The following is a 13,226-nucleotide window of genomic DNA, read 5'->3' as shown; positions in this document are numbered from 1 at the left end:
AACCGGTTAAAGAAAAGGAGTACTTGTGGCACCTTAGAGACTAACAAATTTATTTGAGCATAAGCTTTTGTGAGCTACAGCTCTCGGATACAGACTAACACGGCTGCTACTCTGAAACCTGAATTGTTTAAGTTACAAGTACTGTGATAAGAAATCTTGAAGACTCCTGGTAAAGTCAGTGGTTCACATAAAAAGCTGAAAGGTTCTAGAGAATGGTAGGAAATGTTTATAGTTTAAATCACCAAAATGTGTTTTGATTGGTTAATTGTAATGGGATGAGGTTGCCATCTCTTGTTGGATATTGTTTATTCGGGGTCACTGGAAGAGATAGTGGGAAAGCCAAAAAGGTGGACTGGAAGCAGCAAATGTCATCATCATAGATGTTGCTGCCCCTATTGTCTCCTGGGGCCTTATTAAATAACGTGAATATCTATACATCAATTAACATGTGAAACCACAGTTGTACCAAAGTTTACCTTTATTATTGTTGCATTATCAGGGATATAATGAAGTGCATTTATATATAGATCAAATGGACAGTTTAATGATGTAGGACTTGGTAATATGGTAGAGGAATTATATGGGATCCAAGGTACATACAGAAAGTCAGACTCTTGAAGCCTGAGAAATATGAACAAACAGAGGACTTTATACTAGACGATTATTAACAATAAAAAGTTATATATTCTTAAGGTAAATTATCTACTAAAAGGTATTCTATTTCTATTACTTTTTTGTTAGGTAGTTACAAACATCTGTAAAATCAAGAATTTAAAGAATAAATAAAATATTAGCAAGCAGTTCATGATATCAGCTTCAAACATTGTCAACAACTGTACATTAAAGACATATGGGGATATGTTCAAAAGTACTCCAGGTACTTAGGAGCACAAGTCCCATTGACTTCCACTTTTGAAAATCTTCCCCATTAGAGCAAAGCATTTCCAAGTCTGTAAATGTACATTTGTGGATGAACAACTTTTTCCACATATTACCCTGTAATGTTCTTCACCAATTTATAAGAACGTTTGGACTTTTTCAAAAATGTGTGTTTATCAGAAATAGGTTCTAGTTGGCTGAGTTCAGAGTTAGACGACAAATGGAATCTAGCATATCCTGAAAGTTAAATGTGTTCTTAAATTATATGCTGGATTGGTGACTGATTAACTTTAATTTTCTTAAAAGTAAATGGGAGTTGAAGTGTTCAACACCTTGCAGGATCAAGCTCTTCAGGGGCTGATTTCACATCATAAGGGGTAAAAGCACATAGTTAAATCAATTGATGAGCATTAGGAAAGCTCCAAAGTGATTTCTGTCATGATCCATTTTGGTCCTGATGTAAAGCTCACAGAATTCAATGATAGTCTTTCCAATAAAGTCAATAGGCTTTATATCAACAGTCCTGGGTCTCACTTCTGGTTTATGTCTTATGCTCCTAAAAGCCTATGATTCAGGGTTTCAGTTGGCCACAGGGGCCAGGAAGGGATTCTCCACAACTGTATTCTGGGTTGTTTTTTTCCTGTCTTCTTCCTCTGAAGCATCAGAGGTTGCCATGGCTGGAGATGGGACTTTGGACGGGGAGGGCCAGGGCTCTGAGGTGGTACTAAGCATTCTCTCTCTCAGGTGCCTGGCTGGCTTGTTGTTGCTCACATGCTCAGGATCTAACTGATTGCCTTTTGTCAGGTCAGGAAGGAATTTCCCCCAAATTCAGACTGGCACAGACTAACAGTTTTTCCCCTCCCTCTGCAGTGTGGGGGTATGGGTCACTTGCTAGGATTATCTGAATATATCTCAATCAATCATTTCCCTGGCCTTGCAAGGGCCTCAAGCATTGGTCTTCTCAATCCTTCCATTCTTTGCCTGTGGCACATAATAGTTTATTCTGCTGTGGGCTTTAATATTTTGGTGTAATTTCAGTTGTTGGTTTAGCATGTGGTGCTGTTGTCCTGTGATATATGGGAGGTCAGCTTAGATGACTTTAAGTTCCTTCTGGCCTTAAACTCTGTAACTCTGAGATATGGCATTTAAACTAGTCAAAAAATCCCCTCCCCCCATTTAACATAACACATAAAATCATCTTCAGGAACTTCTTGATACATTCTGAAGCCTCTGCTCCTTTCCCCGCAAACAACTGAAAACTGGGGGGGGGGGTAGCTCCAGTACTGTTTCGTGTTAACTGAATTATGATAACAGAATATCAAGAAAATGATTCAGATTCTTGGGTGGTTTTCTTCACTATTTTATTTAAATGGTCTATTTTTCAGTGTATTATATTATTTTTATGTTACTAATTTTATAATTTACAGAACCTTTCTCCAGTATAATTTTTTTTCTGTAACTATCTAAAAAGCACATCTACAACACAGCCAACTCTCTGGTGACTAATTTTTTTTTTTATCAGTTATCTCTTTTATTTGGCCGGTTTATTTGCAGATTTATGATCCATTGACTTTCACGGTTTTAAAATTAATACTAAATCAATACTTTGTATACATTTATTATGGTTTTACTGTAAATTATTTCGCAATACGTTGTTTGGCAGAGGTTGTGGAAAACTGTATTGCATATAAATGAAAACATTAACCAAACTGAAGGCATAAAATCAGTTAAACACCCTAATACCGCAGCTTTAGAGTGAGAAAGTGTGTAGCATTTTTATGTAGCATATGGGAAAACTGCAGCATTGGAGTATGAACATTAATTCTGCAGCTGTATTAAATCTACTGTGTCAGCCTCTGTCTACAAGCAAACCAGATTTACAGAAGTAAATTTTTACTGCAGCACTGAATGCTGAAAATGGATAACTTGTTAAAGTTCAAAAGAGAGAGACTTATTTTAAAAGGAATAGACAAGGTTTAGATGTATCTGTAGAATAATCATAGGCAAATAATTCTATATGTAGAAAATTATTTCAACTAATTAATGTTCTTCCCAAATGTTTAACTTTAAGCAATTGTTGCAATCATATTTCAGCACAATGTCAATTATGCAACAATAAATATATCAGGATCCAAACAATGAATGACATAAAAATATTTCTGTTGATCATAATTTCAGCGTTTACCTTTTTCTTCTCATTTGGCTGTTTCTCTGTGTACGTCTTTCCTTGGATGTATCATAAACAGTTAACTGGATATTTGAATGACCCTGGGCCAAGTCTGTAGATATAATTGATTTGTCTATTGTTTTTATATTTTCCAGTACATTTAAAAAACAGCACACTGTATACCCACACAAAAAGAAATATACTCAGAAGGTCAAATGCTGTTAAACTGTTATATCACTTAGGAAATTTAATATAATAGCATATTGAAAAATCAATTAAGAAATTAAACAAAAAACACCCACTCTACAGTGCTGAACTGGCTCCCCTCGTACTGGCCCTCTTGAAGACTGCACAGAAATCACTCTGCAGTCCCTCTGTGTCAAGAGCCACAAAGAGGTGTTATTAGGTATGACCTGGGGTTCATGGTCTGGACAATAAGTATATTATCATCTAGCTCCTGACCTGGCAACGGCCTTTATATCAGCTCCAGTGCAGATTATCCCGATCTTAGTTCAGGCTGTATGATTGGGGCTAGCCTTGGCCAAAATACAGAAAATGCCAATGCTGCTTTGGCCCTGTATATATATACATATATATATGGCTGTTTTGGAGATCCATTATATTGTTTCAATTCACCAGCCAGAATATGGCCCATTAATTTTTAAATTCCATACAAAATGAAAATAAATTATTTTGGTGCTTTGCTTATATCTTTCCCCATTTCTTCTTCTTTTTTCAGAGTAGCAGCCGTGTTAGTCTGTATTCGCAAAAAGAAAAGGAGTACTTGTGGCACCTTAGAGACTAACAAATTTATTTGAGCATAAGCTTTCGTGAGCTACAGCTCACTTTATCGGATGCATTTCTTGTTCTGTTGCTCTTTCCTTCTCTCTACTGGTTTCTCCTTTCAGTCTACATTTCTTGCAGCTATTCTGTTCCCTGACATCTATTGTACAACTTCCTGGTTCCAGAATCTTCTGTTGTTCTGCCTGTCCCCAAATTCCACTGTCACCTGTGGTCTGTCCTCAAACCTAGTTGCCACACTTGACACCTCCATTCGCTCTCTCCTCACCTCCAGCAACCCACCATCAAAACTGCAACTATAATTAATTTTTTATTTAATATTTTACAAGCTGTGGTATGGTTTACTCAGTACAGAAGCCAAAGGCAGGAATTATAAAACTGTAGTTGTTACTTATGTCTTATACAGTGTCCAGAAGTGCCCCTGTTTTTAATCCAGGCTTTGCTATTTCCTTGATGTGTGGTCTTGACTGAGCTGCTTAGGTCAAAATTTAAAAATTTTAGTGCCTATATCCATATTTACACCTGATTTTCCAGAAGTGTTCAGGTGTCAGGTGTCCCAAATTAAGTTAACAGGTGATAAGAGGCACTCAGCATCACTCAAAGGCAGACCTCTTATTTTGCTACCTGTATGTGGGTTTAGTTCAGGCAACCAAAACTTACAATTTTTACTTTAACATCTATGTCTCATATGCCACATCTGTAAAATGAGAATATTAATATTGTTATACTGGAGGCATAAAGCTGAGAAAGTAGCAAGCAGAACAAGGAGACACAAAGAGAGGCACTTCTAGTGTGGTCCTGAGGAAAAGCTAAGAGAGAGAGCTTTTTAGGAAGACACTGGTGGAAAGGCAGGCTTGAAACTGTGAGCAAGGAAACTGTCCCCTCTTGTTTGATACTACTGCAAATTACCTTTTGAGACATGTATATAGAAAAAGGACTTTGTATAATTCTTTGTAAATAAACAGGATCAAATATCTTATGAGAGGTAACAAGAACATTTACTTACCTATCTCATACAGGGTTGTGCAAATTAAATATTTAATATATATTTAGTACTTTGAAGAATGTAAGTTCTATTATTAATACTATTAAAAGATTTAGCAGCTGTGCATAGACTGTATTTTATGTTGGAGCTGCTCTGCCTTTCAAATTCCAATATTACAAATAATTAAACTAGGAGGTTCTAAGGGTCCAACCCTTTGACATACCAAGAACCCTGAACTTCCACTCAAACCAATAATAGCAAAGGATGCTTAACCCCATACACAACTCAAGCCCCTAAAAAAGGAACATTATTTGAAGGTTATATTGGCTATTGAGTCAAAAACCTGGATATAAAAAAGCATCATACTCATACTTTAAAAAATAACTTCTTTGACTGAGAAAACATTTGCCACTCTTCCTGTTTTGCTACAGAATGTGGTCAAGGTCAGTGTAGACCTTAACTTAAATTCATGGTTATAGCAAAATAAGAATTCCACATGTTGCCTCAAAAAAAACCCCAGAGTCTGACTCTCTGTCCACTGCCTAGCATCTGTGTAATCATTTACATCTGTGCAAAGTGAGTGCAGGATAACTAGTGAGTATAAAGACAGGTTTCAGAGTAGCAGCCATGTTAGTCTGTATTCGCAAAAAGAACAGGAGTACTTGTGGCACCTTAGAGACTAACAAATTTATTAGAGCATAAGCTTTTGTGAGCTACAGCTCACTTCATCGGATGCATAGAATGGAACATATAGTAAGATAGATATATATATAGATATATATATATACATATATATATATATATATGTATATATATATATCTATATCCTCATACCTTCTTGTCAACTGTCTAAATGGGCCATCTTGATTATCACTACAAAAGTTTTTTTTCTCCTGCTGATCTTAACTAATTAGCCTCTCACTGTTTGTATGGTAACTTCCAACTTATCTGTATGTGTGTGTGTATATATATATATCTATCTTACTATATGTTCCATTCTATGCATCCGATGAAGTGAGCTGTAGGTCATGAAAGATTATGCTCTAATAAATTTGTTAGTCTCTAAGGTGCCACAAGTACTCATGTTCTTTTAGTGAATATAAAATGCTTCCAAGGCAGAAAAGTCCACTCAGACTGGTGGTAGCATTTTATACTTACTTTGCATAGGTGTGAATGACTACACAAGATGCAAGACAGTTAAGTACCAGGCCCATCATCTTCTCAGTGTTCCATTACTTAATAATCACTAAAAAATAACTGAAGGAACTCTTATTGAGAAGTTGACAAGATTTTAGACTGCTGATAACATTTGATACATTATTCAAGAGTGTATTTTTCTCATCTATAGCACCGTGACGACTTTAATTTTTCAAATTACCTTTTGAGACATGCTTCAAAGTATAATCCATAATGTTATAAGGAAGTTTTCCAGGATGCAGTGGAACAAGTGTAGAAAACTCTTTAGGTATCCATATAGCTCCAATATTTGTAGTTTCTTGCTGAAATACATCCACCATTTGCCATCCAAGAGTCAGTGAGTCTACAAAATACAACATACACACACAAACACACATAAAAGGGCTTATTACTCATAACTATTCAAATCTTGTACAGTGCATTGGTCAGATACATTAAAATTGCTTCTAAGTTCCACTTTATAGCATCTTTTTAAGAAGTGTTACATATAGAAGCCAAGATGAATTCTAATACACTACTCAGTGTAAGGGTTTGACTTCACAAGTAGTCCTATTGACTTCAGTTGGATTTCATGTGGAGACATATATTAGTTGATGTGAGTAAGGGTGGCAGAATCTGGCCCTACATTAACAGACACCTAGATCAGTGGTTCTCAAACATTTTTTTTCTCAGACCACTTGAAAATTGCTGAGGGTCTCGGCGGACCACTTAATGATCTTTCCAAATGTTGTTTGTAGCATTAGCTAAATATTGTAAAGTGCTGTGGGTAAAAGCACTATATAAAAAACACCTTAATAATAATAAACGTTTTTTTGTTCTGCAAATAAAAGCACACTACTCACATTTTAATATCAGTAGTCTTTTTTTCTAATGCGATGGAGGTGCCCTCTTTCCCCGGCCACAGCAGCCCTCAAGCTCGGGCTGGGAAGGGGGGGGGGTCTCTCGCCCGCCACAGAATTGAGGCTGGGAAGGAGCGCCGTCTCCCCCTGGCAGCCGCAGCCCTGGAGCTGGGGAAAGTTGCTTCTTTCTCTGGCCACCACAGCCCTGCGGGTCCCAAATTTACCCACTCCCTCTTCTCACCCCACTGCCCTCTCCCATCTACCCCTTATTCCCCCCAAGGCCACCACCTCACCTCACATGTGCATCTTCTCCAGGGTCCAGGCACCTTATTAGTGGAGGGTCCGCACAGGGCAGGTGCAAGGATGTTTCGTGCCCTAGGTGAAACTTCCACCTTGCACCCGCCCCCAGTCCCAAGCCCTGCGGCAGCTCCCTGCCCCTCCGCCCTGAGGCACCCCCCTGCAGCAGCTCCCCGCCACCACCCCCCTCCATCGGCCCAGGGAGCCGTGCGGCAGCTCCCCGCTGCCCCCTCCTTCCCCTTGGCCCGGGGAGCCGTGCAGCAGCTCCCCACCCCAGCTCACCTCTGCTCCGCCTCCTCCCCTCCCCGAGCATGCCACCGCCGCTCCACTTCTCCCGCCTCCCAGGCTTGCGGCGCCAAACAGCTGTTTGGCGCCGCAAGCCTGGGAGGGAGAGAAGCAGAGCGGGGAGGTAGCGCTCAGGGGAGGAGGCAAAGCAGAGTAGGGGCGGGGAGTGGTTCCCCTGCGTGGCACTGCCCCCCCTATTACTTGCTGCAGGCGACCCTCCCCGCGCCCCCATACCCCAGCTCACCTCCGCTCCACTGCCTCCCCAGAGCGCGCTTTTGGCCGCTGCCAACCACTTGGCGCCCTAGGCGAGTTTGCCTAGTGGTTGCACCTGGATCCACTGTTTGAGAACCACTGACCTAGATATTGAGATAATAGGCACCTTTGATAGATGTTCTAGTGAGATGACAATCTGGTGTGGGCATTTAGTACACTAGCCTTTAACTTCTGGAGACTTGAGTTCAACTCCTGACTCCAGGTCACAAGCTGAAATTAATTCAGTGGCCTTATCCTGGTTTCCATTTATTTGTACATATCAGAAAACCACTACACAATTTGGTATAATTCAATATAGAGAAATATGCTGAATAACTGTCTACAAGTGCATGTCTCATCAAAATGCTATTAGTGTTCAATCCTGCAAGGTTCTGAGGCCTTTTAGCAAGCTGCTGAAGACCTTAAACTCTCACTGATGTAATTGGGAATGGAGGATGATCAGAAACACAGCAACTGGTGCTCTGTACCTTGCAGAATGGAGCCCTAATCCTTCACTTTCCATGATCAATTTCCTATAAGATCTTTGGGGAACTTTCTAACATATCTTTTGCAGCAGTATAATACTTCCTGCTATTTTAGAAAATTTTAGAAAACACAGACTTGCTGCTGTTCCCATTAAAGTCAGTGGAAGTTTTGCCACTGACTTCAATGGGAGCAGGAGTCAGCATATTATAGATGCAAGTTATACATTGCATATATTTTAGTAGAGTTCTGGAATGCACCACCAGGATCCCAGGAACAATACAAAACATTTGATATCGCCCCTCCATCTAGGGCTTCTCCATTTATAAAACTGAAAAGTAGAGAGTTAAATGAGGAAAATAAATAAAGGGCTTTCCTTAACTAAGCCAATATCCTTGTTTTTACACAAGTTAGGCAAGAAAAAAGGCTTGATCCTGTAAACTTACACATGAGTAACGTTATACATAAGCAAACCCATTGCCTCCAATAGGACCACTCACTTGAGTAAAATTACGTAGATACATTAGTCATTAGTGTTTGCAGGAATAACATTAGAAATGGGCTGCGCTACTGAACATGCAGTAAATTCTTCGGGGAACTTGTTGCTCAATACATTTTACATGCGTCACTTATTATTTTTGTCTTTAATATACAGTTTTGATAAAATATGAAGGAAAAATTACATACCTTTGACTTTAGACTTGTAAACTACTTTTAATACAATATAGGGCTTAGCTTCTGCCATATTTATAAACTCAGATGGATCCAGAGAATCAAAGGCAAATGTTTCTTAACGTAAACAAAGTTAAACATTATTAAACAAATTTGTTAATTATTTCACTGATCATTATGCTAAAGTAGTGAAGAAAATTGAAACTTGAGCTTCCCACTAATATCACTGAAACCCTTTCTGACAATCTTTGTCCAATCCCTTCACTCTGTTTCCACATAAGCCACTTTCTAGATGTATTATTTACTTTCAAGACCTATCTTCCATTATTATTTTCAGGACCTATGCTAAGAACCCTATTCCGCATTCCTTACTGAAACAAAACTCCCTCTGGCATTAGTGGGAGCTTGACTTAATTGTGAGTAGGACTGGGCCTTTATCATCCTACTAAATATTCTTTACTCACTCCTTTCTGCTGTCAATGGAAGCTTTTCCACTGATTTCAATGGAAGCACCATCCTGCCCTATGTGTGCTGGTACATTTCCTCTAACCCTGCTCTCCTCAGTTATTCATAATAGGCACACCCATTAATGGAAATCTTAAGCAGCAGAACACTTCAGTTCCTCACAAGGAAAAAGGATATTTTAATGTTGTGTCTTGCTGTATAACAGCAGTAATCTCTATTGATTTATAGTATACTTGCAATAAATAGCTTATGACTTTCATTTAAACCACTCCATTTTATTTAGGGCATTAGTCAATCTCAGCAGCCATTGACTGGCTTGTACAGTGTATTACAAAACAAAAAGAGATTGTTAAATTAATTTAACATCAACTTAAGAACTGATATTTAAATTGTGAGCAATATTAGGGGTTAACTTATTTACCCAGCATAGTTCAACTAATGCCTGGTTTTCAATGAGGTCTTGTTTCTCCTCTGCCCCAAATTTCAATCCAAAGTCATGCAGTGAGTTAAAGGTTCACTCCCAGTTTAACAAATCAAGACAAAGAACTGGAAAATTCCACAATCCAAAATTATAGTACCTTATGGCAACCAAAAAATATTTTAGAAGGCTCCCAACCACTCTTATTTCAAAAAAAATTATAATTGACCTACACCCTTCTTATGGTTTTAAAATTTAAAGATTTTAGAATTGGGACATTAGAGCCAGATTCTGCAAGACCCTGTACACACTCCATTCTCACTGATGTCAATGGCAGTTGAGGGACCTCAGCACTCATATAATCAGGCCCTAGGTACCCATCTATAATTCAGTGACATTTTAAGACAGAAACTGAATAATAGCTACAAGAGACACTACATTTTTAATAAAGGATTCTCCCTTTTCTTGGTATAACTTGTGCAACTGGACTATCTTATTTGGCCACCAGCCTCACAAAGGAATGTTGCTGGTTACATTATCTAAGCTTTATGAAAACTGGAATGAAATGTTACTCCGTAACCTTTCACTGCAGCAACCAAAGGGCAAGTTGACTGTGTCTTTCCACTGAAGCATATACCAACAGCTGGGGGAGATCATAGCTTTAACTAGATGATTACATGAAAAGAAACCTTCATCTAGAGGATTTTTTAAGACTATAAAGGCTCTTAGAATCACAAAGTTCAATAATTTTGTCTCTTATCTAAGCTGACAAAATTCTCATACCAAATATTCTCCTTTACATGAAAAACTTGGTCCAGTAACTAGTAGAGGTTTCATTTTTTTGGACAGGAACTCTCCTTCCTTCAGTGCCTCCACACATGCTTATTAATTCCATTTTAAAAAGGACATTTTAATTTAGCTGCCCATGTATGAGACAGCCTCTCATAAATATAAAGGGAAGGGTAAACACCTTTAAATCCCTCCTGGCCAGAGGAAAAACCCTTTCACCTGTAAAGGGTTAAGAAACTAGGATAATCTCGCTGGCACCTGATCAAAATGACCAATGAGGAGACAAGATACTTTCAAAGCTGGAGGGGAGGTAGCGGGGGGGGAGAACAAAGATTTATCTCTGTCTGTGTGATGCTTTTGCCGGGACCAGAGCAGGAATGCAGGTCAGCACTCCTGTAAAGAGTTAGTAAGCAATCTAGTTAGATATGCGTTAGATTCTGTTTTGTTTAAATGGCTGATAAAATAAGTTGTGCTGAATAAAATATATATTCCTGTTTTTGTGTCTTTTCGTAACTTAAGGTTTTGCTTAGAAGGATTCTCTCTGTTTTGAATCTGATTACCCTGTAAGGTATTTACCATTCTGATTTTACAGAGGTGATTCTTTTACTTTTTCTTTAATTAAAATTCTTTTAAGAACCTGATTGCTTTTCATTGTTCTTAAGATCCAAGGGTTTGGGTCTGTGTTCACCTATGCAAATTGGTGAGGATTTTTATCAAGCCTTCCCCAGGAAAGGGGGTATAGTGCTTGGAAACATCTCCCCCCCAAAATATCCCCCCAAGTGGGCACTTCCCCTGTTCTTTGTGTAACACCTTGGTGGTGGCAGCGTTTAACCTAAGCTGGTAAGAATAAGCTTAGGGGGTCTTTCATGCAGGTCCCCACATCTGTACCCTAGAGTTCAGAGTGGGGAAGGAACCTTGACATAACCATTTAGCAAGAATTGATAGGGGAACAGTACCCCCTTTGAAAGGGGATGGATGGAACCTGGACACAAGCTAGGCTGGACAGAATTTTTACAGAATCAAAAAGACCAGAAACTACAGAATCCAAGGCCACCGAGCATCCGGTGCCTAGGCTATGAAAAAGAGTAGATTTAGGGGAAGTGTATTTCTTTCTGCAATATGAACCCATCACCTAGAGAAGACCCAGATTTGTGAACAAAGTGGATTCACAGGATTAGGAGAAAACACTCTCTTTCTTCCAGCAGTACACTCTGGCAGAACAGGGAGAGGTTGGGGCACAGATCTGATTTCAGTGATGGTGCTGAGGCAGTTCTCCTTCCTGCAGATGGCAACAGGATATTGCAAGCAGCACTGAAGCTAGAGGAAAGGTAAGAGAATATAGATGGACCAACAAGGCCCACTCACTTGACACTCCCATCTATATCTAAGGTACTTAGATGGCTCCCATTATCCTAGTACCCAAGAACTTCACATTCTTTATTTTATTATTAAAAATATTATTTTATAGATGGGGAAATGAAGGACAGAGAGGCTAAGTGATTTGACCAAAACAACATAGAATTTCTGTTGTTGAGCAAGAATGGAGCCACTGGACCATCCTTCCTTCCAGGGGCAAAGCGTGAGGCTGGGGAGACGAATAGAAAGGAAAAAATTTGACTAAAGGAAGGGAGAAGACACAGCAAAGTTCCACCATAGGAAAGAAAAAATATTAACAGGAAAAACTGATAGGGACCTTGCAGGGGGGAAAATACAAAACTGCAAAGATAAAAAATTAGAACAGAGGGAAATGCATTGAAGATAGAGGAGGGGTGAAAGGATAAAAGCCTTAAAGAGAAAATATTAGCAAGAATAATCAGGAGAGAAGAGAAGAAAAAGTAGTAAGGAGGAAAGGAAATGATGAAGAAAAGAAATGAGAGATAGTCAGCCAAATAGATCTCTGGCATAACTCCACTAGCTTCAAATTTTTTTTCCTCTAATTTACAGAAAACGTACAGCCAAATTATAATGTCTATACAGATAAGGAAACAAGTTGTATGACCACCATATATGAAGAAGAAGCATGCAAAGCTTGTTTGTGGATGGGAGGCAAATGTGGCAGCTCAGGAGTGGGGATGATACACAGTGGGAGAGAGAATAACTAGTTTTGCTTAAAATAAAATGTTGAGGCTGCAGTTTTTAACGTTTCTATTTGTCTTTTGAATGTGTTTGATGGGAAACAAATTGGTGTGTTTGAAATTCCATATCCACCAGCACTATAAGGCGCACTTTGACTTAATCCACTTTGACCCTAGTATCAGGCAGGTGAGTGGTAACTCTGGTTGAGAAGAGTCTGTCTGACCAGGGGGCAGCTGGGCTCATTGCAGAGAGCAGGGAACCGGGGGGTGGGTAGGGCAGCCGGGCTCCTGGCAGCCCTTGACACTGCCCTTCCTCTTAAGTCAGTGGAAGTGCTCCTGGCGAGAATGTGCATCACCATCAGAAGGAGGGTAGTGTAGATACGAACCACTGCAGTAATTACTGCAGTGGCTGTAACTCGACCATCACCTAACATCGACTGTCACCTTAGATTGATTTAAGTTTGTAGTGTAGACATATTCACAGATAATGCAAAGGGTTTTGGATGACCCCAAGTTAACCCTCATCCACCACTGGATGAGACAATTTAAACTAGACTTCTTAAGTTTATGTTGAAAATGCTGAAGGGAAGTAAGGATCAAAATGATAACATCATACAAAGGG

At 39.2% G+C, this 13,226-nt stretch overlaps 1 protein-coding gene across 1 annotated transcript in view; it reads right to left on the bottom strand.

Moving 5' to 3' along the window:
- The window catches only part of LOC119844686, a 72,949-nt gene that overhangs the window by 24,751 nt on the left and 34,972 nt on the right, over nucleotides 1-13,226 (bottom strand). The window contains exons 1-2 of the mRNA XM_043499679.1: nucleotides 7,448-7,493; nucleotides 6,211-6,372 (exon numbers count right to left, since the gene is read on the bottom strand). Of these exons, the coding sequence (XP_043355614.1) occupies nucleotides 6,211-6,372; nucleotides 7,448-7,478 (193 nt within the window). The 5' untranslated portion in view covers nucleotides 7,479-7,493. Of the gene's footprint in view, nucleotides 1-6,210; nucleotides 6,373-7,447 lie in introns of the transcript that reaches the window.

The sequence above is a fragment of the Dermochelys coriacea genome, chromosome 17 (assembly GCF_009764565.3).
Source record: "Dermochelys coriacea isolate rDerCor1 chromosome 17, rDerCor1.pri.v4, whole genome shotgun sequence".
Classification (NCBI taxonomy): Eukaryota; Metazoa; Chordata; order Testudines; family Dermochelyidae; genus Dermochelys; species Dermochelys coriacea.
This window is presented reverse-complemented; position numbering and strand designations above follow the sequence as displayed.